This window comes from Thunnus thynnus, chromosome 4 (assembly GCF_963924715.1).
Source record: "Thunnus thynnus chromosome 4, fThuThy2.1, whole genome shotgun sequence".
Classification (NCBI taxonomy): Eukaryota; Metazoa; Chordata; class Actinopteri; order Scombriformes; family Scombridae; genus Thunnus; species Thunnus thynnus.
In genome coordinates, this window is record NC_089520.1 from 32,603,524 (window position 1) to 32,630,414 (window position 26,891).

The 26,891-nt window shown below is 40.3% G+C and overlaps 1 protein-coding gene across 1 annotated transcript; it reads right to left on the minus strand.

Annotated features, from left to right (window-relative positions):
- Nucleotides 1–1,117: 1,117 nt before the first annotated feature.
- On the minus strand, nucleotides 1,118–26,427 carry nucks1a (nuclear casein kinase and cyclin-dependent kinase substrate 1a). Its single transcript, XM_067588381.1, has 8 exons — nucleotides 26,118–26,427; nucleotides 13,137–13,186; nucleotides 11,242–11,332; nucleotides 10,372–10,418; nucleotides 10,105–10,257; nucleotides 6,004–6,153; nucleotides 5,485–5,637; nucleotides 1,118–4,349 (listed from the first exon to the last, which is right to left on the minus strand). The coding sequence occupies exons 1-8, from the start codon at nucleotides 26,132–26,134 to the stop codon at nucleotides 4,099–4,101; spliced, it is 912 nt and encodes a 303-aa protein (XP_067444482.1). The 5' UTR covers nucleotides 26,135–26,427; the 3' UTR covers nucleotides 1,118–4,098.
- Between the last annotated feature and the right edge of the window lie 464 nt (nucleotides 26,428–26,891).

Sequence of the window (26,891 nt, forward strand, 5' to 3'; positions counted from 1 at the left end):
TGTCCAAAGTCTAATAAATCTTAATCTAAATACTATTAAACATATCAATGAGCCACACCACTGCACTGGCTGACATGTACCTTCACCATGAAGAGGAGAGCAGTTCTGTGTACGGCAGACGCCACTGTGCATACACAGGAACACAGTTCTGTTTACAGAGCTTCGCTAGCTTGTTGTGCTACACTGTTCATTGTAAATTTGTCAAAAAACTTAAGTACTGAAGAATACAACACATCAGGCTTTGGATAGACACAATATACTTGGAAGTAGGATCCATTCATTGTTGGTTTGGCTCTGCACATGAGATTTATTGACAATAAGAGAAATATAGAAGACAAACTTTAAGATAAAAAGAAAAAACAGAGCAACAGGTTCAATAGTATCTCTGATTCTGCTGCATTGACTTTGATCCTTTTGTTTTGGAAAAAAAAAGCATTGTGAGCCTGACAATGTTACAATACTGCAATGGTGAATTGGTGGACTACTCTTTCAATGCAATGCTCTCACATGCCCCAAAACACTCATTCACCTTTAAACCTTTTTTTTTTTTTTTTTTTTTTACCTTTAATGTCACGTCTATGTTGTCTGTTTGTTTTGGGCATTTCATTATTGGATATTGATATAAATGTACATCCTGTGGGTCTTTGTTTTTTTCTCCTTTTTGTTTTATTTTTCATTTAATTCTATTGTATATTTAAAAATATGTATTTTTCTTAAATGTATTTTATGTTTATTTATTTATTAAATATATTTCTATTTTCTGACACATAGTGGTCCAGAATTAAAGATAGGTGTCGATGTGGATATCAGTTGCCCATCTCTCCTGGGGGGAACACACAATTTATTTATGTTAAGCATGGCTCTGTACATTTTAGATAAAACATTTCTAGCAATCAGTGTCTGATAACTAAACTGATATCTGCAGTCTGTTCATCAAATGAGAAAATGACACATAAAAATAATGTACAACTGCTGTTGTACACAGCACCACTGAGTGGCAGACACTGAGTACTGCTGATTATTACACACCAACACCTCTGGCACATCATTTTCCCCCCAGTCGACATCCGAACAGCACACAGAGCTCAACGTCACAAAACAAGTAGTTAAATCCGTATAAAAAGTAGGTTGCCTTTATTAGAAGCTGGGAAACCAAAACATTATCAACATTGTCGTTAATACTTTTTTTGTAAGACCACAATATTGCCATTACCAGCATCATCATCATCATCATCATCATCATCATCGCTTCGCACTTTTTCCACAACATGCAAAAGATTCAAGAGTTCAGCGTTCCTTTTCCACACTACTGACAAAAGCTTCTCCACTTCGGCCCCTGTAGGAATCACAACTTGGCTTACATTTACATTGCCAGTACAACTGAAGGTATATAGAAAACAAAAAAAAAAACAAAACAGTACAACAGAGGAAATTGTAGAATGGATGAAAAGAGGAGAAATTCATAGCCTTATGCCATGTGCCTCCTATGGGATGATGGAGAGGAGCCTCATTCAAGCCCTCAGTGTAGTGAACTACAAGACAGTGTCTGATCCTACTGCAAACAGCTCTCTGAGCATTAGACTGTATAAAGGTTTTTATTTTCAAATTTATTTTATTATTCATATCCAATCGTCTTAAAATGCCAGACGTTATTAAGGATTGGGTGTCAATTTAGGATCCGAACGTAGAAAAAACACACTAACCTGCTAATAAGGACAGTCATAAAACAATCCAATGTGCTTCTGAACCGACTAGGTTCCAGTGTGTCCTGAACGCGTCCAGGACTGGTTTCTATTGTGGCCTTGGGATGAAATCAGAAGAATATTCTCTGAATTTCATCTAATAAACGAATCCATGTTCCCAAGATCACAATAGCAGCTTTCCTCTCTCTTTTTTTTTTTTTTTTTTTTGCTTTTTGTTTTTGCTTTGACATCAAACACTACGTATCACAAAAAGAGGACAATCTCGCAAGTGCTGCACCTGATCTCCAAGTCACTAGTTTTGAGATCGGTTATGGCTTTGGATGGTCTGCTGATCGTACATATTGTTGACTCGTTCTAAGCCTAATTTGCCGCTCGTAGCAAAGACCTAAAACATGAGGACAGATTACATTCTCAGGCCTCCAGTGATGATTTCAGAGCCACCGCTGAAACTCTTAACTCAATGAAAATTAAGGCATTGATAGACAAATGAATGCCTAGGGCTGATCTCTGGATACAGCCTGTGTGTGTGTGTTCGCACAGGAAGTAATTGTTACACGTCATCGCATCAGTGCCGTTTTACATCTGAATTTTAAAATGGTTCCGCTTGTGAAATACACACCTCTGTATGAGTTATCTCTAATGTGGGCAACAAAAAGCTCTGAGAAACAAATGAGCATGGATACCTACAGTAACCATTAAGCTGATGGGACTGGGAGAAGGAGGGAGAAGGGGGGGGGGGGTGTGTTGTTTGCAAAAAGAGTGAAAGAAAGGACGGGAGTAAATACAGGAGGGATGGCTGGTCTGTTCTTCACCCCACAGGCCAACCATCAGGCAGAACAGATTGAGTAGGGTCGACTTTTTTCTTTAAAATCAAGATACATTTTATTTCTTTTTTTAAAAAACAAACATTACAAAAAAAATCTGAATAGAGAATTAGAACAATGAACCAACAGGAGAAAAAACAACATTCATTTTTTTTTTGGACTCTCAAAAGAAAAAAAAAAAAAAAAAAAAAGAAACATCTCTTCTTGCATTTCTTAGAAATAAAAACAAAAAATAAAGATTTTAGGGGGAGGGTGCCTGGCACAAGGGGTTGACTGTGGAGAAGATGCTGTGGCCATGCAGGGATTTTTCTTGGGGGGGGTTGTATGTTTTTGAAAAGAGGGGGAGGGCGGGGGTAGCTTCACGTAGCATGGTGCATCATCTGAAAGCCCGACATAAGAGATTTCACATAGGCAGCTGATGGGAGGCTGAGAGAAAAAAAAAAAAGAAAAAAAAAAAGAAGCCAGACCCTCTCACAGGAAGTACCCCACACAAGCATACAAATTCAAACAAGTACATAAAAACACACACATGCTGGCTCGTCACATGTGATTAGTGGCAGTCCGGCATGTAGCGAACACTCAGCGGCGACCCGCCAACCACCAGTCTGTGTAACGCGCCTTTACTTAATCTACGGAGCAGCGGCTGCAAGAATACTTCTCTAAATAACTCGCTTTATTTCATTCTCTTGTGCTGCGCCTACAGAAAAATAGCCGCGCGACAAGAGTTGAGGGCATGGATATAAAGTCTGAAACAAGCTGGGTGATAAAATTTAAAAAAAAAAAAAAAAAAAAAAAATACAGCTTTAACTGAATGAACCATTTCAAAAAGATTTTTTTAAAACAGCTACCTCGCACTGCCCTGTTAAAACATGCTCCATGTTTAAAAGCACAAAGTACCAAAGAGAGGATAAAGGGACAGAGCGAAGGCGTGAGCCCGGCGCTTGTTGACTGTGTAAATACAGCGCTTTAGTTACTGATACCAGGAGGCTCAGAACAATACTCCCAGTAATCACAGACATCAGTAAAAGTAAACAGGAAGGAATCAGTCATTGATAATCCAAAAAAAAGGGAGGAGAACACAAACACGAGTGAACTAGTCTGTTCACACTCAGGACGGATGCTCTTTGAAAGCCAGAAACTAACATCATCTGTGGACATGTTTCAGAATCGTCGCACTGTTGTGAAACTTAAAATGCGGACTGTGAGTGATGAAGACGGGAGGGAGGGAGCGAAGCTGAGTGTTGAGAATACGATAAACTCCTTACATACGGCGGATGATCATTTGAGCACAATGTCTTGAGCTACTGTGACAGACAAGGTCCAGGCTGGGGGAGAACTGGTGGTTGGAGGGGGAAGAGGGGGGAAGGGAGGGGGGGAGGGGAGCAAAATAAAGAAAAAGCACATCAAGTCCAAACCATTGAGCCAGGCCACCAGGAGGAAAACAAAAAAAAAAAAAGAAAAAACGACAAAAAAAGAAAATAAAAACTCTAAACGCAGAGCAACAAAAGAAACAAAAACTTGAGAAGAGACAGAGAGAGACATCGAGGATGGGTAACAATCGGTACCATCTTCTAGTCTTCTCCAGAGGGTGCCTCCTCTTCTGAGCCGTCCTCCTCCTCTTCATCTTCTTCCTCTTCCTCCCCTCCTGCGGCCTCCTTCGTCGTCTTGGGGGTGGGGGAGGTCTCCTTCTTCTCTGCCTCCTCCTCTTCCTCCTCCAGGGGACTCTCAGGGTCCTCCTCTTCCTCCTCTTTGGGTGAGCTCTTCTCCAGGGCCTTGGCGCTGGGGCGCCCTTTCCCCTTGCCTTTCATTGGGCTGGGGGTCACTGGGGAGGAGAGCCATAAAATCACATCGTCAATCAATCAATCAATTTTATTTAAAGTGCAGAATCACCATGCGGCATGGTTCCAATACACTTTACAGTTAAAAAGAATACATTGGACAAAACTTACAGCGATCAATTTACAATAAGATTATGGTTCAATCTCACTACTTGATAGCATCAATAAACATCTTCATGAGCCTCAAATTCAGACAGTTACAGTCTGTATGAAATTACAAATGACTCGTCTCCAGCCTGGATCCTGTCATGACTTTGATATATAAGACATAAAGAGTAAATAGGACCTGAGCTTACTGTCATATTTACAATTTAAGAAAATAGAACTATAGTTTTTACCAATAACTAAAGCTGATTTTGAAGGAAGGAGGTGATATTCTAACATTAGAACTGACACTGCATCAAACTGTGTCATTCATTAGAGTTGGACAAAGTCATCGTCTAAAGACTTTGCTTCCTAAACTTTGTGTTTCGAGCCATAAACAAAGTCATTACGTGTTTTACACAAAAATTAATGCCGTTTTAAAGTTTTAGACAATCTGTGACAATTTATAAATTTACAGACAATAACAATACAGACTAACAATAGATTTTAATATGTGTTTATTTCATTTATTACTTTCAAATAAACTTTATAAAATTGAAAAACAAAAAGGATCAGGTGTATATTTGTATTCTCGTGACTAGGGTGGGCTTCTATAACCTTTTATCAAATCTTCAGATTTCAAAAGTCAAACCAAAACTAAACTTATTTAGATCTGTACTTTTTGTTGTCTGAGGGCACAAACAGTTTTGGATGTTCACAACCCGTAAATAAAAGCAGAAAATGAGACGAGCAGCAGAATATATTAAATATGGATCAATCTAAAGGGGCTTGCTATGGTTGATGAGCTTAAATTATTCAGATAATATGAATGAAAACTTGAACTGGGAAACTGTGACAACTGATAGAAAACTTGTGAACAATTCCTGCTGCTTGTAAAGTCTACATAGCTTATCAGACTGATTATTAATACTGTGATAAGGATCATAAAAAGGTGTGTAAATGTTCTGTGATCCCGGACGTTGCCGTGGAACAGAGCAGTGATGATTGAGGCTGCGTCCTGATTGGACGGCTCACCTGTGGCCTTTAGTCGGGGTTTGGGGGATTTCTTCTCCTTCTTTTCCGGCCGTCCCCGTCGGATCACCTTCTTGCCTCTCTTCTTGGAGTGACCGTAGTCACTGTCATCATCATCCTCCACCATGAAGTCCTCGTCGCTGCCGGACTCGTCGGCTGCACATAGATTATGGGATGTGTGAGAAACCTTTCGGCACAGATGCTTTCCTGTCCGGCAGTCTAAAGCGCTGCGGCGTTATTGATTTACTGATCTGACTACATAAGCCTGACACCTTTACAGTCTTCATACAGGGTGAATTCTGAGAGGTTTTAGCACCAGGTAGAATGGAGTTAAGACCAATTTCAATTAAAAAAACATCATGTGTGTTCCTAAAAGTCTACAAGTTGTATTATTTTTTCTTTTAATACACATCTGTATCAGAAACACATCTGGTCTGATGTGTGACAGCTTGCTCATGGTTTATAAGTAGTGTTCGGTAAAGGATTGTGTTGCTGTAACGGTGTACAGCGTGTTGTACATACGGTCCATGTAGGGCTCCTCTTGGTCTTCGCGCTCCTCATCCTCGCTGCCTCCGTCGCCCAGCAGGATCTCCCTCTGTTTGGACACAGCCTTGGAGGCCGCCTGGCGCACTGTACGCTTTCGACTCACTTCCCTGTCGTCGTCGCTGTCATCTACACAAAAAAAACACGCGCGGTGATTAATAACGGTGGACGGAGAGGAACAAGTGGCTCTCTAATTAATCAGGCCTGTATATATGCCATCTTGTTTTGACATGTTTTCCTCTTATTACCGGCTTCACGTAGCTGTTTTTCCCACAGAGGTGAAGTGACACCGTTGAATCACTCACCGCCTCTGCTAGACCCTCTGCTTATTAAAGATATACAGAAACATGAAGATGTAACTAACTTTATATGTGAATGAAACAGCACATTTTGACTTAAAGAATGAAAACTGCTGCTCTTCTATTTTCTTATTAAATCCCATAAAAAAAGACTAAAACCAACAATTTGTTATTCCGTCTCTCAATACTTCCACACTCTCAGCTCCAAGCCCACTGGTTCCTGAAGACACATCTTTTGGACTATTTTCGGCTGTGAATTAATACACATTAGCGGCTAGTGAGTATCGCAGCAGGATGGTGTATGCGGCATTGAGTCGAATGAGTACAATGAGTACATGTCAGCTGGTGTAACAATGTTGCTCATTGATGTGTTTTAATAGTTTGGGAACAACAATGGAGCTCTATAGCGCAGAGAAACAGGATATATCAGGCTTTGATACACACACACAACACTTGTTAGTAGATCAGTTCATTGTTGGTCTTTTCAGGATTTGTTGACAAAAAAAAATTAAAGTATATCATCCCCAGCAGCCATAAATTTAACATGGTTATACTTAGATATAGCACCTTTCACACTGTCCAAACTGTGTCTAAATTAGCATGTAATCACCTGTAGTCTAGAAAAGAAACCACAAGCATCCTGTTCACTGGTTGGTAAAGAATTATGGTCATTTTCTAAAAAAAAAACACAGTTTATATCTTCTATTACATCAGATGTTTTCATTTGTATACCTAAATACAGATTGTACATCATTCTACATCAAGTTTCTTATAGTTTTCAGGATCAGCAAACAGCAGAACAGTCATCCTCTGTACCAGTGGTGTATTCTGGGTAACAAAACCTTTAAATGGAACATACATCACTAAAAAGTCTCATTAAAAGCCACAGTGGAGCACTGCAGGTAAGTTGTTTAATGCTGCGTGGGACATCTGAAGCCCCGTAGATGGCACGCAAATTGTAGAGATAATTATTCATTTTCACGCTGATGAGGCAGAAATATAAAAAGGCATTAATTTCAGTGATTTAAATCAACCGAAAAAAAGTTAATTTGCCCATCACACAACCCAAAAAGGCTTTCAAAATAAAACCTTACATAACCTTAGACAAACCAGATATTTAATGAGGACATTGTTTAGACCATCGTCTTGTTACTGGACTGATCACAAAAGATGAGATGCCATCAACATCCATCAGTCTGAGCCCAGCAGATGACAGAGACCGATTGATCGGGCTTATCCATCATACTTTCCATTCAGAGTAATTAATCACAGCGGCGTGTAGCGGTGTCGGAGAACGTTGGAGGCAAACAACTCAATCAGTCACAATCGGCTGGATGTGGGAGGAACAAACTCACATGCAGCGTTGTCTGTCAAACAAAACCCAGCTGGTTTTAGAGTAAATATCCGCATCAAAAGATCAATGTCAACGGCATCAGTTCCTCTTATTATTTTAGATAGAAGCACAGGACGACAACTACTATCTGACCTTCCAAAACATCCTGGAAGCCCCCAATGAAGAAGCTAGAATATGAGGACTGTAAGGCTTCTTTGAGTTCCTTTACACACAAATCTTCAATCATCAAAGTTGCTCTTTAGGGAGAACCTTTGGTGTAAAAGGTGACACATCTGAACAATTAATTGTTTTCAAATTGCAAGAGTTGCAATTTTAATAAAAAAAACTAGATCCAGGAAGTCTTGCTTGATATTTGTCCTTAAGTGACGCAGACAACCATGGAAAAAAAAAGACCCTGATGAAGACTTGGAGTCGATGCACGTTGGTTGCCTACGCTCGAAGAATAAATTCATAAGATTATTTCACCTGGAGACGGAGTGCCTTAGTTTTTTTTCCATGGTTGTCTGCACCACTTAAGGACAAATATATATCAAGCAAGACTTCCTGCATTTCATTTTTGTACTTTCACCTCCCCTGCTAAAGAGCAGCTCTTGTCTGAGCCATCAGTACGGTGCAGCGCTGTAAAACTGCAATCTTGATAACTTGTATGATTAACACCGTCTGAACTAAATGTAAGAGGTGAAGGGGTTAAGTTGACCGTCGATTTTGTCAATGACAACTTGTCATTAAGGTTAATTCTGTGAGTTAGCCGATCCGCTAAAAAAAGAAATTCTTAGCTGTTGGCTGCTTGACAGTCTGCTGTGTGCATGTCAGTGCCTGTGCTATTTCGACTCAGAGAAAGACATGGCGCTCTGTGTAAAACAGGCAGTGCTTTCAGTCTTTTAGTGGGTCAGAAACACCAATGGAGTGGTGGGTCTTGCTCTAGATAAAGGATCTAGGTCATTGCTTAATAACAGGTAGCTAGCAGGTAGTTCAGTAAGTGACAGCAGTTTTTCCGGTTTCAAACGCATATACTGTTATTAAATTACACAGCACACCCACGGTGCACCCAGTACCTGCCCGCACCTATGGCCAATTCATTATTTCTGAGTCTGTGTGGCCGTGAGGGTCCGTGTTGGTCCCAGTGACATGAATGTCGCCATCCAGCTATCTCCGCGAGGGTCTGCACAGCCCAAAACTTGTGTCAACTGTGTATGTGCTGGAGAAGCAAACAGGGACCCCTATCTCATTTACTGTATGTATGAACTGTATTCCTGTTCTCATTCTGTTTTTGACTTTTTCTTGTTCTTCAGCAACATACAGGAACTCCTGCTGCATTCAGATTGTGTAAAACAATACAAGAGGCTGTGTTGCTGTGGGTGTGTTGTTTAAAATGCTGATACAATGAAATGCGATCCAGCAAGTCTGGTTGGAATAACAGATTATTGGGCTTAAAGGCTTATCAGAGAAACTCTGTACAGCGGTTTGTAATACTCAGACTCGATTTTACAACTCTGGAAAGTTATCACACTGCAACCTTGTTTACTAGTGCACACGTGTGGCGCACGTCTGTGTCCGTGGACCTCCGAAAATATATGAATGGAACCGCATGCACATGCGTGGTCCACGTGGAAGTCCACAGCCGACCGTGGAAACAGAGTATGAATCAGCTTTTACTGTCTCTGATTAGATCTCTTCTCAGGACTGTACAAGCTATGGTTGACAACTCCCTGACTCACCTGTTCGCTTTTTGCACGTGTTAGGGTGGAATAAACTACATTTATTTGTATTATTGCTCAGAGTCTGGCGAAGAATAAGTGAAAACACTTACAAGACCTTTAAATTTATGACATAAAAACCTTTGAATCTGGACCTCTGGGATTGGGAGCGGTTTGTGCAATATCAGAATTGTCATATTTATGAGATTCCGACTTGTAAATAGCGTTCACGCCATCTTCAAAGTCGTAATTACAAAGTCTGTGGATGGTAATTAAACCCAGATTTAAGGGATTAAGTGTCATGTTGTCAACAGTATTTTTTACCCCTCACTCGGCCAACTCTGTAATCACACAATCATCTTGAGTTGGCGTGAATGCCTGCAGGTCATTAATGTGGGAATCTTTAGCAAAAAGCTTTTTTCATTTTGCCAAGTGTACTCAGAAGTTAACTTTCTTCTGACTGACAGGTAAAAAAGAACCCGGGGAGAAGTTCAACAACAAGCAGGCTTAGAGTTACATATATAGAATTTAACAGAACGATCTAAACCGCAATATTGGTCAGAGAAACTGCAATTAGATATTTTCCTTACAATATTCAGCCCTAGATCATGTTCTGTTACAAACTTCTGTATTTATATAAACTTGCATCTACATGACAACATCACATGACACGGGACATATAAAGCAGCATGTACTGTAAATATTCCACAATCAGAGAATAATTTTTTACCTGCAGCCCGTTTTCTCTTCGGCGTCCTCTTGGTAGGCTTCTCCACCTTGGCTTTCTTTCCCTTTTTCCCTCTTTTTTCTTCGTAGTCGCTTCCTCCGTCTTCATCCTCCTCCTCTCCGAAGTCGTTGTCTTCCTCATCGCTGCCAAAGTCATCTGCGGCGACATAAGAGGGAAAAGTCAGCGAGCCAGCCCTCCGCTCTCCTGTCTCCACTTATCAAATTCCAGCTGTTTTCACATGGTGTCTGAACAAACCTTCCACTGACTTACCGGCTGAATCATTTTTGGATTTGGAGAGCTTTTCATCAGAGTCCTCGCTGGAACGGAGAATCAGAAAAACAAAATCTTAGCAACCAGAGTGAGGGTAGCCAAAAGCGATCTTTTTCAAGGCGCTGATTTAATCTGCTTTTAATTGGCAACATTTGTAAACCAAATAATGTTAATTAAAAAAAGGTAAGTGCCTAATAAGATTTCCAGTTGACGCCTTTCTATTAATAAACATCAGTTTAAATGTGTGCTGCCCATTGACTAGTAGTGTTAGTCATAGGGTAGTGTGAATGCCACACGACCCACTGACTAAGATTTGTAAGAGGTAGTACATCACAAGTTACACCCATGATGGGTTGAATATAGCTCGTCTCCATCCCCCACAGTTTTCTCCAGCTGAGTGTCTTTCTGTCTACACTCTTCCAGCTCACTCACCAGCTGTACTCTGCCTCACACACACAGCTTCAGCACACCTGGCTCCTCCTGATGCTGGATCTGATCTGACAACTATTAATATTCTCTCTCTTTTTTTTATTTTTTTTTATTTAGGGGGGCCCTTCAATAGAATTCATGGACAAATCAACTAGAAGTTGTACTGAAACACCAGTGCTGTCATTCATATATTCTCTTATTTAACTTGTCATTCTTTTAACTAGCAAATTTGTTTAATTGTAAGAAAAATATCTGGTGGTAAGCTTGATTTATGTTTGTAATGTGAATATGAGACTGAAAAAATACTGTATCGTATTTGAATTTTTTCTTTTCATGACAAAATGATGGAACAATGAAAATACACCTGAAAAACAACTCGGCGCTAAAACGTAGGGTAGGAAGAGGTAGACACGTTGACTATTAAGTTATACCAGTGCTCACCTGTCATCCTGTGAGTTCTTTGAGCGCTTGTGCTTTGGCTCACGAGGGGCTGCGCGCACCTTCTTAGGCTTATCATCACCATACTCCTCATCTATGAAGAAAAGACAAAGAGGTTTCTCACTCCCATGAATCCACATACTTTTATTTTTATAAAAAACATTCTCTAATGTTGAGAAATAACTGTGTCCTTTGTATGAAACCGTATGTTGATTTTTTTGTATACTAACTGCTCAGTCATTATACTATGACAGCAAGAACAAATAGCTTCTATAATGTTAAAATAAATGTAGATTGATTGAAATTTAACGTTTATAACATTTAGACTCTGAACTGGTAGCAGAAAATTTGATTCTTGGTGTTCCAATTTAATTCAGAATTATTTCTTGATTCAAAACAGATTCTCATTTGAATAAACAGAGAGGTGGGAAAATGTTTCCAGCACTTTGTCACCCGACCAGAATTGGTTGGTTTTGCAGTGAGTGATGGTTGGCTGGCTCGTTTGTTAGTCCAGTGCTCTGGATCTGGATAATGGTGTACGAGACATTAAAGGGTAACCTCAGGATTTTTCAACCTGGACCCTCTCTTCCCGTCATTTTGTGTCTAAGTGACTAATGTTGACAACAATTGTTGAAACTGGTCCAGTATTGAGCGAGAGCGCTTCAGCCAGCGGCTGTGATAGGGGCTGTAATGTAATCCTTCAGGGCAATAGCGCCCCGTCAATGTACGTCCATTAAAAGTGTTCGTTATGGCCACTGACAGGCTCAGACTGTTATTAGAAGTGTCTGACAACTTTATGGAAAGGACCATACAGAGAAATTTTTCTTTACCTTTCACTTGATCTGGCCTGTTTGTTATTGTGTCTAAGTCTCGCTCAAGAGGAAGTCTCGCTCTGAAATCTCAAGAGAGTTGAGTTGTTGCAGGAAAACAACGGTGGAAACATAAGTGAGAGTTGGAGAGAGGAGTGCTGGCAAGAGTTTGTTGTGTTGTAGCTTAGTGTTATCTAAACCATTTTCAAAGTCATGGCTGAATATTTCACTGATTATTTGCTGTCTTCCTGCAACAACTCAACTCTTGCGAGATTAGTAAATTAGTAATAAAGCTAAAGAAAGCTGCTGATTTCACTGGTGAGGTGAGGGACCTGCAAGCCAAATGTGAAGACCTTGAGGGTCGTTCCAGGCGGAATCATTTGCATCTGACTGGGGTTGAGAAAGGAGCAGACAGCCCACACAGTTTGTCTCTCAATTTCTGAACGAGATACTAAACCTAAACGAAGCCCCCCCTCCTGGACAGAGCCCGTAGATCACTAAAAGCCAATCACACAAGTCCAACCAGGGTTCCCTGACATAGAGGGAAGAAACTCCTCATCTATCCAAATTATACCGTTGCTGTGATGAAGAGCGGTGTTTGGAGACGTGAAGAAGCAGCTGCGTTGCAAAGGCGATTATTAAGTTATTAAATCTAAAATGCGCCCAAACTTATTGTGTTTTATCAACACAAGTTTATTTAATGATGTACAAGAATCGATTTTTGGAGTTTGTGAATCAATTCAGAATCATCAAAGAATCACATTTCTGTGACTCAGTTTCTCTCCATCTCTAGCAACATCTCTGGATGTATTATATACCATCGTGACAATGCTGCAAATTAAGATTGTGATTTCTGCCTCAATGAGATGACGTATTTTGATGTGTCAGGTATTTAGTTTGCCTGGTTAGCCAAAAGCAGACATTTGTAAATTTTATCTTCATTCACCATTTTTAACTGATTTCTGGAAAATGTATCATATCACAACATGTATCCATATCATGATGTAAAAATATAGTAATAGAAGATTTTATCTGCATTACGCGGCCCTGTTAGCACACATAAGGAAAGACGTCATAAGCATCTCTTACCTGCATCGTCAGACTCGTTGAATTGTGAGTAGTTCACCACTTTCCTGTTCCTGTGAAGAAGTACACACATCGCATCAGATAACATTAACACAGGACAGAGTTCATTGCCCACACTTGATATTAGACATGTCCATCTAAGCTAGAGGGTGGTGGATAGGTAACAACCTATTCTGTGTCATGTCTGGCAAATTCAACAGGCAACGACACGTCGGCTGTGTATGAATGTCTGGATTGTATTGTTTTTGTTAAAGAGGCCACACACGGCCTCCGGTTGGGGGCACTGAACCGGACACTACCGTCTACAGTTTCCAGGGCTAATTTGGCAGAGTGTATGAGGGAAGCCTCAGGTGTCAGCGGCCAACTACACTTCAGGTAACATACACCTCTAAAAGCTGTGAAGCAAGACTGAAACAGACTAGTGTTGGTGTGGATTAAACAAAAAAAAAAATCATCTATCCCTTTTTGTGTTAGTTTTAGTTGTTTTGAAAGGCATCTTTTAAATATATATCAATATATATTTATTTATATAGGCAATTAAAGTACTTTATTCTAAGCATACAAATGCATTAAAACATTTAAAAATTGAGTTAAGAAAATAAAAGAATCTAGAAAGAAGGAGAGATAAGTCAGATCTTGTAACTTTGTTGTTTTTGCCTGACTGACACAGGATTTTTTGAAACTGATACTGATATTTGAGAGTTAAAAAAATGATATATTGGCCAATATTCATTTTCTTTACACAACCCAAAACATTAAAATGTTTTTGGTAAGGTTCCCTTAAATTTTACAGTTGAAAAATTAACAACAGAAAGTAACCTCATTACTCTCTGGTGGACAAACTATGGAATGGTGACACTGTTTCCATTCGTATGTGTTCCTGTACCATTAATACATGTTAGTAACTTGACATCTTCCCTGTAGTTTTGTGCTTTCTCGTCTGGCAGGAGACCTTTGGCTGCAGACCAACTGTCATCCAGCTTAATGCCCACTGCTGCTATTATTATTAGTCATATTTCTGTTGTTATTGTTGTTGTTGCTGTGCTTCTCTGTGTTTCTCTCTCCCCTCGCCCCTTCCTCCTTTCACGAGTTATGCTAGAAGACTTGTTCAACGTGTTGTCCAACCACATCGGAAAGCAACAGTGTTGTTGCGAAAGGCCACGCTGGAGGGTGGAGTGAAAAGTCGGCTGTCACAAGTCATAAAAGGGGGGGGAGGATGTGTTATACTTTAAATACAGGAATACATTTAAATACAACAGTCTCTCCTGTCTGAAAAGTGATAGGAATTGTGTAATGAATGAAAAAAATAAAAGAAAAGGCAAATGGCAAATCACAGCAGGAGGTGAATGTAGGATTGTTGGTTACAAAAATAGTGGGACACAGCTCCCCCCATTCCAATGTCAGAAAGGTGTGGGGGGAAGGGGGTTTCTGAAGCTGTGCGACCATCCAACAAGCAGTTCTGATGGAGTATACTTGCGCCTTAATGGTGCCATAAACTTTTACAAGTACTTAGATTTCAACAACAGGCACGCATGCTGGCACTCACCACAGTAAAGGCCTCAGACATGTGCAACAGCAGCCACTGACATGACTGCCAAGTTAACACATTACCATATACATCTCACATATTTTCCAATGGCCTCAATTAGTGTGTTACCTCACTTGGAACTGGATGATGAACGTGAATCTGACAAACCACGATGTCAGGGACGGTGGTGGTCTCACTGACTGACTGCTTGGTATAGCGCTCCCTTTTGAATGTGCAGTGCCCCTGGCCTGCGTTATTTCAACCTAAACCCATGTTACACAAATTAAAACCACTAAGATGCATATAAGATGCTGTGCTGCAAGCAGCCGTTGTAATTCATTAGATTCACTGGATGATATGTTGACAGGATCAATGAAGACTTACCAGAGACAGAGTCAGTGTGTTAGCCAGACTAAATTCACTTGATTCAGTATTTGTTTGGTTTTTAATTGTTTTGTTAGTTTGTCTTAATCATTTTCCAGGTTTCTACAGGTGGCATCTTTAATTTGACACATATGTAAAAAGATTAAGGAAAAAAAGAGGAGACTGGATTTAGAAACGTTCCGCTAATTGAAAAAGGTATACGATGCAGGATTTTCCCAAAAAACAACGTATAAACTTGGGACTCATAGCATAGCGACCAGGACCGCTGTCTCGGTCTCTCTCCTCTGCTCCGCTCTGCTCTGTGTCTGCTCTCTCTGTCTGTTTGACCGAGGGCGGGGCTGAGCTACACACACGCAGAGCAGAGAGGCCAGAGCAGACAGGATGACGCTCTGCATTCACACAAAATCCGGCAATGTGGCACCTTCCCGCAGGGTTGTGCTAGGCTAGCTTGGTTGACCGCCGCTGCTCTCTCTCTCTCTCTCTCTCTCTGTCTCACTGAGTGTGTGAGCATGAAGTGTGGGTCTAAGGAGTGTGTGAGTTTCTTTATTTGTCTTACTCCTGCTTATTTAAGTACTGGCTGGCTGTAAATCTTGGAGCTGGAGGTGTTTTTTTAAGCTTGGGCAGCTCACTGTCACAGCATTCACCAGACCGACTAGGAGACATGGCTTAAAGATCTCATCTTGTTCAGTCAAGGACTGTAGTTTAGAGAAGGTGGTGGGAGCATCGAGCATTAAGTCCACTGCTAGGATGAATGGAGGTGTGGAAATAGAGAAAGCAAACACTGGCATCTAGGATGTCAACAGTTAAACTGTCGGTTAATCACTGAGAATATTTTCGACCAGTTCTGCATGTCGGTCTATAGCTTAATTTGCATACATACTCCCCTAATGGCTAGACAATTACGTGTTCACAATATCAGATGTTCTTTTGTAATGGACATTAACGTTGATGATATTTTTCCAAAAACAGCTGTTGGAAAGGAAGGGGGGATGCGTGCTGTACCACATAAAAACAAGCACCCGTCTGCCATGTCTGAAGATGGATCGCAGTCGTAGCCAAAGATCACATCGCCGCTAGCCGGTCCGAGGCCATCACCCAGTTGGTGCGCCAGCTGATTGAGACTGATATGCTGCTAATTACTGTGGCGGAGGGCGAGGGATTGAAAGAACTAGTTCAGTACCCCAAGCCCGAAAATGTTATGCCATTGAGAGCTACTGTGACTAAACACATTGAAAACAATTTGAGGAGAAGGATGAGCTAAAAGTCAAGCTAGCCAGGGCAGACCAGCTAGCCCTGACCACTGATTGCTGAACAGTTCTCACAAACGAAAGCTACATCACAATTTTTCTTAAAATTTAGTTACCGGTTAATGGGTGTTGGTTTGTCAAAAGCAAAATTAACCGAAGCTGACATCCCTACTGTCATCACAAACAGCGTTGTAATAAAGGAAACATCTGTGTCGGTGACGCCTCTCACTAAGCCAGCAAGAACAATGATATTATCAAACTTCCATTCATAAGTGATGAGCTTATAATAAGGGAGTTGACCAGATAGTGGGGAAAAAAGCATTGTTGTCATGCTGTAATGCCCCTGAACTACAACATGTTTCCTACAGAAGGCAGATGATCATGAATAACAACAATATAGAGTTGAATTGGACTTTTAAGCTGACAGCGGGTGAGTTTGAGTATACCCTTTTTGCAACAACGGAAAACATGAAATGTTTCGGCTGTGGAAAAGAGGGGCACCTGATTAGGTCTTGCTCAGAAGAGAGTTCCAGTGCTGAGAAAAGTGATGCTGGTAGAGGTGCCAGGGGGCAGAATGTTGATGGTGAAACACAAAAGGGAAAGAAAGATGGAGAGGGAAAGGGAAGGATGTAGAATAAGCACAAGAAAATAGTGAAAGTGGTGGTGAGTAAACAAAAACTGAGTAAACAGAAGGATACGGGGCCTGACTTCAGTTCAGGAGAGGAGTCTGATGTTTGGGAGAGTGATGCATCTTCGGGTGTGAAAGCAGAAAATGGTTATGAGGTGAAAGAAATGAAACAGAAAATGAAAAATATGAAAGTAGAGAAGTATTTCCCAGACAAAGAGTTGTTCATTGAATCAGTCAGATTAAATATGAAGAACAGAGGAAAAGGGACTTTTACTGAACAAGATGTTTACAGGTTAAGGAAATTTGTGCAGAGAGTCAGACAAGAACTCAACATGATGATGAAGAGGAAACAGCATGTCTATTATTTTTTGTAGTTTTGTGAAACTGTCGACATGGGTGGTCTTCCTATGAGTAAGTTCAGAGTTGCCACCACGAATTTAAATGGAGCGAGGGATATGAGAAAAAGAGAACTTTTATATAACTTTGTAAAGATGAAAGGCATTGATGTAATGTTTGTACAGGAAACAGTGAGGAAGTGAATGAATCAGACTGGAAGGTGGAATGGGATACGGCTGTAGTCTGCTGGTCGACTGGTCGATTAGTTGGTCGATATGCTCTCATCTGACGAAATTCTCATTGGTCGAATAATCTCCGTGTTACTTTCATAAAAGTGCTACATCAATAGCTTTCCAGGATTAATCCATTATTTCCTGCGGCGGGAGGGACAGACTAACAAATTACCTATGAAAACGTGGGTGTATTCAAAACACCCCCGTTGTTTCCACAACTTTAAACTCGCCCAACCTAATGGAGACTGCTGGGTCTAACTGTACTCAACGTTTACTGACTCTACTGAACATTTACTGAATCTGTGTTTCCCATAATTATCACAACAAGAACTCCCCCCAGGCCAAAAACAATGTTTTTTAATGTCAAAATTAACGCCAAATATCCATTCATTCGGAAATCATACAGCGCTGTTAGGTACACGAGTCAACCTCTGTGTCGTTGCCTGGGAAACTGTTGCTAGCATAACTCCATTAAGGAATATGGCATTGCGGAGTATGTTTGCGTAGCGAGCAGGAAAGAGCGAGTAGCAGAGAAGAGCGGGGCAGAGGAGAAGGTTAGTAGTAAGTTGTCAGTCTGGCAGTAAATGTACAGTACAGACTACAGTGTGTCAGTTAATAAATGCTAAAAAGTCACGTCTGTTGTTTCCGTAAGTGCTGAAAAAGTGAAGGGGGTTAGCTCCAAAGTTAGCAACAATGGGTTAGCATAACCTGAAGACACAAAACTGAGAAATAGAGAAAAGAGAAATGTGTAGCTGCTGAGTTCACTGTGCACTCTGTCTCATTGCATCTAACAACACCCCCCCGTGACTAATCGATTAGTTGAAGATTATGTACAATTTCAGTCGACCAAGATTTTCTTGGGTTGACTACAGCCCTAGAATGGGAGGATGAGGTTTGTCTGAAATCTCTGAACTCAGTGAGTGGAGAGGTTGGCATCCATTTTTTCTAAGAGTTTTTTTCCCCAATCTCATACGAGATACCACGAGAGGGGATGAGGGGAGGCTCATGGTAGTTAAAGCCAAGTTTGAATGCTACATAGTTATTTTCATTAATATGTATGCACCTTTTGTTGGTCTGAACAGAGCAGCATAACTAAATGTGTTGAATGATATTCTGGTGAGTTGTAATGCAGATGATTTTTTTGTTTTTGGGAGGAGATTTTAATTGCACTCAGAATGATCATTTGGACAGAAACCATATTGATCCTTACAGAGAGTCACAGACTACTGAACCACCTTATTGAAACACATGATTTAGTGGATATTTGGAGAAGATTGCATGACAAGAAGAGACAGTATACATGGGTTCATGTCAGAGACAGTGTTATTTCTTTAGCTAGGCTGGACTTAGCTAAAGAAATAACACCAAACTGTAATTTTGGTGTTGTGAAAATGTGTCAGATGTTACCTGTAAGTTTTACTGACCATTCTTTAGTTTTAAGCAATGTTTTTATTGCAAATGTGAAACCAAACAGTGCATTCTGGCATTTTAACTCTACAGGAGTGAAAAACAGAATTCAGTGAGTGATCTAGAGATTGAGATGGTGGAACTTCAAAGTGTGTTTGAGTCCACGGGAAATCAAGGACATTTTGAAGTCCTCAAATCCAAAAAAGCATGCTTGAAGACCTACTAGGCATAAAAGTGCAGGGAGCCTTGGTTCGGTCAAGGTTTCAGAGTGCTAATCTTATGGATACACCTTCCGGTTTCTTTTTTGGTCTAGAGAAAAGAAATGGGCAGAGCAGGTTTCTTCATACCTTATGCTAAGCTGAAGGACAGGAGGTAACAGGGGCTTGAGAGATTCGGCATACAGCAGTGAAGTTCTGCTCTGAACTGTACAAGAGTGAATATAAAGGCAATAAACTGCTTGCTGCTTCGTTTTGTGATGGACTTCCAAAGATCCGAAGAGAATCCTGGTCTTGGGGAACCTGTGAGACTGGCTTAATTGCATACTGCTCTGCAGGGCATGGAGGTTGGCAAAGCCCCTGGCACTGACAGGAAGTCAGTTGATATATATGTGTGTGTTTATAATGCTTTTGGGGAGGAGTTGGGTGAAGAAGTGTCTTTGCTGTTAAGTTGCAGGAGAGCTGTGATAGCTCTGTTGCCGAAAAAAGGAAATCTACAAGACATTGAGAACTGGTGGCCGGTTTCTGTCTTCTGCACAGACTATAAGATCCTGTTGAAATCAGGACGTGAGACTAATGGCGTGCCGTCATCCTGGGGACAGTAGAAAACGTGTGCTCAGCAGCCACACATTTCTCTGTTCTCTAGTTCTCTGTTTTACATCTTCAGGTTAGTAACCCATTGTTGCTAACTTTGGAGCTAACCCCCTTTTCTTTTCCAGCTGTTGAGGGTCTTGACAAGCTGCAGCATTTTCTTAACTGACTGATTGTGTGACCTAAAAGATATGCTACCAAGACAACTTTAATATAAACTTGTATTGTACAAAAGTTTGGTTTTGCCTCCCTTAAGATATTGAGAGATTCACTGAGTGTTTGATCAGATGTGACAAAGCGTGGCATGAGACTCCAGCACCAGTCCTGTGCTTTGACTCGACAGCAGTTAACACGACTCTGAAAGGTCTTACTGTTTTCTCTCAGGTAAGGTTACATTCAGCATTGGCACAGCGAAACTAACAGATCAGCCCGGAGCTCTGTGGTTAAATAATATGTAATTGATCAATAGGAGGCCCCGGCGAGAGGTGGGCTTGGGGAGACCGTGGCAGGTGGAGGTGGTGGTGGAGCTGCAGGCTGCCTGAATGGCTGCATTCAATTAACAACAGCATTTATTGTTGTAGCCTATATGATAAGTTTTCAAGGTTTGTGAAGGGTTCATTGTGCTGACTAAAATATATTTGTTGAATCATAGCGTTTGTGTTTCATTGCTGTTCATTGCTATTTAAAACATGTGTCCGGTAGTTTTTCTATATGGCCACAATTCTAGAATATTAATGGATGTCAAAACAAGGTTTAGTGTAAACTCTGGTCTGCAGTCTGTTTTGTGCACATGCTTGACTTGTAAAAAGCTGATTAGAAACCGGGTGACGTGTATACATGGCAGAGGAAAAACTACCTGTGGAAAGCAGGTTTCTCTGATCCCAGACTCCTATTACAGAAAGCAGGTTTCTCTTTCACATGACAGTTGAGAAATCAGCTTTCTGGAGAAAACTCACTGTAATCTGGTTACTCAGGTGCATATAAACACACTGCAGGATAATACAAGTCAATGATTTCTGTCAAACCTCTTGCTTCTCAAAGTACCACGATGAACGATCATTTTTAGTATTGATCACTCTCCACACAACATGCATCTCGACAATCACTACAACAATATGATCCCAATTATTTTGGTCTCATTTATTTTTATATAATTAATTTATCCCTCCCAAAAACATTTCATTTTTGTTTTTCAGTTAATTTATATTTAAAGTTTAAGGAAATCCACTGTTAAAGACATTTTTTTCAAAGTTTAATAAATGCATGATGTTTCCATGTCAATGACTAATCATGTTAAATAATCAAGATCTCAATATCGACCAAAATTATTGGGATTATGATTTTTGCCATAAACGAGCAGCCCTAATTACAACCACAATCATTTCAAAAAACAACATTGAAAAGTGTGAAACTGCTAATGATACATGATATATTTACTGATTATGAAATGAATAGCTAAGATGTTGTAATCCATAAATCATCATCATAAATGTAATGAAATTATTCATATATTAAAATAGTCCTGTTCCCACTTTTAGATGACAATAGCTTATATATTGGCGTTTGCATACTGGAGTGTGACAGCATTAGATGTGGTTGTGATATATGCAGCTGGTTAAGCAGCAGTCTGTTCAGTGTCCTCACAGCCCGACAGTCCAGCAGTGACACAGGGAGGGACGCTCTGCTGTCTCTACATCACAGCCTGTTGTGAGCAGAGACCAAACATGATGCGCACCTTGTGCAGCAGTAGAGATTTATTTAGATCAATACCATAGATTTACACATTTACCAACTTTTTATTTTGTTACAGACGTACTGCAACAGGCTGTAAACAGGATTCACAATCAGGCTCCGAACGATTGTGCCAACGACATGTTTACCAGCCAAATCTGCCTTTTCTGGCTTCTACTTCTGACCCTATTGTTTGCATTTCACCAGCAGTAAAGCGTTTCTACATTTGTACCATCGTGGTCCTCTTTGCAATGAGTGACAGTTCTCTGCACTGCTGCACCGTTCCAACAGAGCTTTCCTTATATAGAGAAATGGGGGGCGTGGTAGTATGCTGATAGCGGCACGCAACTGTCCGTTCAGAATGACGGCGAGTCACGCACGGTGGTGAGAACAGAATTGGCTGGTGCGCACATGTCATGAATCAGATGGTAATTTTGCGCCTAGTTTGTGTTCAAAGTAAGAACATTTCTACGCACATATTAGTGAACTAAACCCACTGTGTCTTTAATTAGGGATGTTCTGGACATCTCTACTTCATTGGGCTTGGATTTGTTGGTCTCATTTCGTTAGACCGAGAAAAGCTTTTGACAGGGTTGACACTAGAGGAATTTGAATGTTTGAAGAGTTTCCCAGAGTTGGATTTTTACCCTGATTTGTTTGGCTGTTCTGGACTATTACTGGATGTAAAACACGCTAAAAGATGTTGATTTAGATACTGTAAACGGCGAGGTGTTGTATAATTGTTGTGTTGTAGCTTTCAACAAAAGCAAGTTAAATGAAAAAGAAGACTGAGTGTGAGGAAGGAATTTGGAGATAACTTGTGCACATAAACCAGACTGGAGAGTTTTGCATAAACCCTAAAAGAAACAACCTGGTAAGTTGCAGTGGAGAAGCTGTGGCTGTTAATGCTTTCATATGTGTAATGAATCCCACTGTTTCAAATAAATGTCCTCTCTGTGGAAGTGTGGAAACAATTTTCATTGTTTTTTAGAGTGTGGCAGGATTGATGCTGTATTTAGAACCTTAAAGACCTTGTTTTTGTTTTTCAAAAGAGAAATGCTCTAAAGTTGGTTTTTATATTTGGGGCCGTTTACAGGAAAATTAATGACGTTAATGATGTTACATTTTCATTTTGGGAGAAGTAAAAATGTCAATACGTCTTCTAAGAAGGAACACGATTAAAAGGGAAGCGTTTCAGGATGTAGTCAGTTTGTCTCACTGGTAAGAGCCAGGGGTTGGATAGATTTAAGATTTCATAAAGAAACGAAAAAATTGGATACTTCTGTTCAACAGTGGTGTTACAATGATGTCATCTGTTAGTATTTGGTGTCGTTTTTAAGTGAAAGTGCCAGGAGCAGTTTTTTTTATTTTATTTGTTTTTCTGCTGTAAGGTTGAATTTGTAGATTACAATCATAAATGTGTTTTAGTATGATGAGGTAATGATAACGAATTGTTTATTGTGCAGTATATACAGAGATGATGTTGAGACAAAGATCTTGTATTAACACCGTGTCAAATAAATTCTCTCTAACTTTGTGTGTATCAATAATATCAATAACACAACATAACTTGGATGCAGATATCTCAGGGCTGTGATCTGATCTGTACCAGATTGAGATGTAATGCAGCAAAAGCAGATTCATTTCTGTCAAATATATGACATCACATCCTGATATCTGGCATTATATTCAGTTGCATGTTTGTTTATTTACATTAAACCCTAACTGGGCTTCTATATACGTACTCACCTTGTATTATGAGACAATGGATGGTTATATTTAGGCCTGCAGCTAACAATCGTTTTCATTATTGATCAATCTAACGATGATTTTCAATCATCTGCTACATGTTAGCTAAATGTTGGAAAAATAATGATAAAATGTAAATAAAATGTCTTCAGATGTCTTGTGTTCTCTAACCAACAGTCCAAAACCCACAGATATTCACTTACTATCATGGAAGACAAGGAAAAGCAGCACATCCTTACAATATACAAGTTGGAATTATGTATTTGGGGTTTTGTTTAAAAAAAAGACAAATGAGTATTTGTCTAAATTGCTGCTGATTGAGTTGTTTGTTTGTATTTAATCCTCCTTCTTCTTACCTGTTTCATGCACTGCTGCAACATGAGAATTTCCCCTCTGGGGATCAATTAAGTGTTTTTGTAATTGATTAATTGACTAATCATTTCAGATCTAGTTAAATAATCTGATGTTTTGTTCATTTGTTCCATGACATGGAACTGCTTTACCTAAACACCACTAGGAGGTCTTTGGGATTCATGTCCACAAGTCTAAAGCTACACTGAGGACATTTAAAGGGACAGTATGAAAATTGTGTGGTGGAGGGTTGGGGTGATATTTTCTTTCTTTTTGCTTAGGGGAGGGAATTTTAACAGTACATGGGGAAAGCCTGTTTCTACTCCAGACTTCTGGGGGTGTGGAAGGATTTTACAATTCATGAAAGTCAGCCATTTTATCTCCTGTCTCCACAGTGGCAAGGTAAAAAGTAGAATTCCACCTTTTGCAATTTACACCTAAAATGTGTGCTTGCATTTTTGTCAGGCCAACATAGTGTGTTAGCGGATGGCACTGCAATGTACTGAGGCAAAAGTTAAAGAGAAACTTCTGTATTTTTCAACCTGGACCCTAATTATCAATCATTTTTTGTCTTAGTGACTAATGGGGACAACAATTTTTGAAACTGGTCCAGTATTGAGTGAGAGCGCTGCAGCCAGCAGCCACGAAACTGGCTGCGATGTAATCCTTTGGGGCAATTGTACATCCAGTAAAAGTGCTTGTTTTGGCCACTGACAGGCTCAGATTGTTATCATAAATGTCTGACAACATTAAGGAAAAGACCATACAGACAAATGAAATGTTTTTCTTTACCTTTCGCTGGATCCAGTCTGTTTTTTTACTGTGTCTAACCAAATCTCGCTCAACGACAAGTCTCGTTCTGAACTGAACCTCGTGAGAGTTGAGTTGTCAAAATCAGTTAAATATTCGCAGTGACTTTGAAAATCTTTTAGATAACACTAAGCTATGTTTTCTGTACTCCAACACAACAAAATCCTCCCTTAACTCCTCTCTCCAACTCTGTCATGGATGAATATTTAGCGGATTTCCACAACAACTCATCTCTCTCTAAATATAGATATAGATATATAGATTCACAGAATAACCCCAAATTTACTTCATCTGTAATGAAATACAAATTGCAAAATTAAAGTAAATATAGTAAATAAAAGTTTATGTGTTTATCTTGCAATGTCAGAGAGATTGTTTGTGCTTTAATCAATGTGACCACAATAGAACATTGTCCTTAATGGCTCTGCACTTTGGGGAGGCTTTTTTTCAAATGAGAGGCTGCATTATTGTGCAGTGGGCTTGAAACATGATTTCTAAGGTTGTTGTTGGTGTGTGACCAAGTTTTTGTGTTCAGTTTTCATAGGAATAGGGATGTGATGTAGTAGTTGATGATGCAAGCTGTAGTCATGTGTAGCCTCTGACCAAGCTTTCAAAACATCACTTCAGCATTTCTTGTGCCAATGACCTAAATATAAGATTACCGTAATATCAGAAATAATAACAATTCTTGTTGCTATTCAAATACTGTAATAACATTTGTTTCTTAAATATTCAGTGGTTATATTGGTTTGAGGTATTACAAGTCTTTTTCTAATTCAAGATGTTTTAATATTATTAGGGACCTTGCTTTTTTTTTTTTTTTTTTAAACCTGCTTCCACCCTCCATAAATTTTCTTACAGTCCCTGAAGACCTCTCAAAATACGCTCCATTTTCACATATGGATGAAGAAATAACGCTAACCGAAAATATCCCTTTAGATACAAGACTTGAAAGCATAAAATGACTTCTAATCGAGTTAAAGGACGTTTTAATGTGCGTTAAAAACGGGCCAGAGACACCTCATGTGTTATAATCACAGTGGGAATCTTGCATTGAGGGGGTGTGGTGACTTTTTGTAGTTCTCCGCCTCCCTCTGACATCAGCCAACAGCGTTAATTTACTGCCACAAGTGAAAATGTAGATCTGCACCAACGCTATCTTCATTGACTAATAATCGATATTCTGTTGCTCTGAAACTACTAAAACCTTTTAAAATACAACGAAAAGCGACATAATGGAGGAGACGGCACAGACCTGCCCAGTCTGCGCGGTAACAAGATCAAATCTCGAGGCCGACCACCTCCTCCTCCTCCTTTTTTTTTTTTTTTTTTTTTTTTGTTGGTGTGGGGGGGTTTTAGCGTTTCAGAGCCTCCCCTGGATGAATGGGTGGCCATATTCTCATTCTCAGTCAGAGAGGGAAAAATATTATCAGGCCTGGCACGAGTGAGCCGTTAAACGCAGCTGGTTAAATCACACCGACTAATTTTCCGCTCGGCCTGCAAAGCAGCCAACAATGCTCATCATGGATCCGTATAAAAGCGTGAGACACACGGCACAGACATGGCGATCAGTCCACACCGCTGGGATCCATGTTAGAGAGAGACTGAGGCTGCACACACACGCACACATTCCCATTATTTTTTCATGAAATACACAAATTCCCAGCTCATAAAAACACAACATGGTCGAGACGTGCGTGTAATCTGCGGTGCCTGCCAGCACGGCGTCGTTATTAACTTTACGCAGAGCAGAGGACAGATTTAGCACACCTACCTCACTGGTCTTGACATTTTGCAGGAATACTGTAGAGGTTAAGGATGTAAGAAAAGGGGGGAGAAGAAAAAGCGACGGGGGGAAAAAAGAAATATAGGTTCCCGCTCTGCAAAACACCGAGGAGGAGCGAGGCTGACGCACGACTCCACCGTCCGAGCTAGCGCGTGAAAATAAAAGTGCAGCAGCGACTTGTCCTCCAAACGCAAATATTCTTATTTTTTTTTACCTTCAGCTACTCAAAATGGTGAATAAAACAAACTGAAACTGCAGCCTATGTGCAACCAAACCCCGCGGCCTTGAGGGGTGGGTCCTCGGCGACAAGCACCGCCTCTACGGCCCGCTGAGAGGAGAAGCGCCGCGCCTCACTGCTCTCATTGGCTCATTTGAACGACGAAGTTCATTTTCATTGGAGGACTCAGCTGCTCGTCAGAGCATTTTTAGCATATAGTTCCCCGCCTCCGCTAGCAGGCTCGGTTGTATTAGCACTGTTTAAGAAAACAAAAAGAGGCCCTCAGGTTGGATGCAAACATTCAGTGTGGGTCCCAAAAGACCATAAAGCAACATTGCAATTATAGGTTACAACGTGCACAAAAATCATGTATATATAATGATACAATATAAGATATTTCAGTAATCTCATGGACTGTGGTGCTGCTGACACTGAGACTAGCCTTCTTCTGTTTCACCTGGCAGTCTGCTGCAGCATGAGATGCAGGTAGCAAGCAGTTCAGTCTCTAACATTACAGCTGTATAGCCTGTAACATTACAGTCACA

What these genes read in the sequence shown, in the direction of transcription:
- nucks1a (XM_067588381.1), bottom strand. An exon ending in CAACGAGTCTGACGATGCAG is followed by an intron (nt 11,333 to 13,136) that starts GTAAGAGATGCT and finishes TTTTCTTCATAG; the next exon opens with ATGAGGAGTATGGTGATGAT. An exon ending in AAGAACTCACAGGATGACAG is followed by an intron (nt 10,419 to 11,241) that starts GTGAGCACTGGT and finishes TCTCCGTTCCAG; the next exon opens with CGAGGACTCTGATGAAAAGC.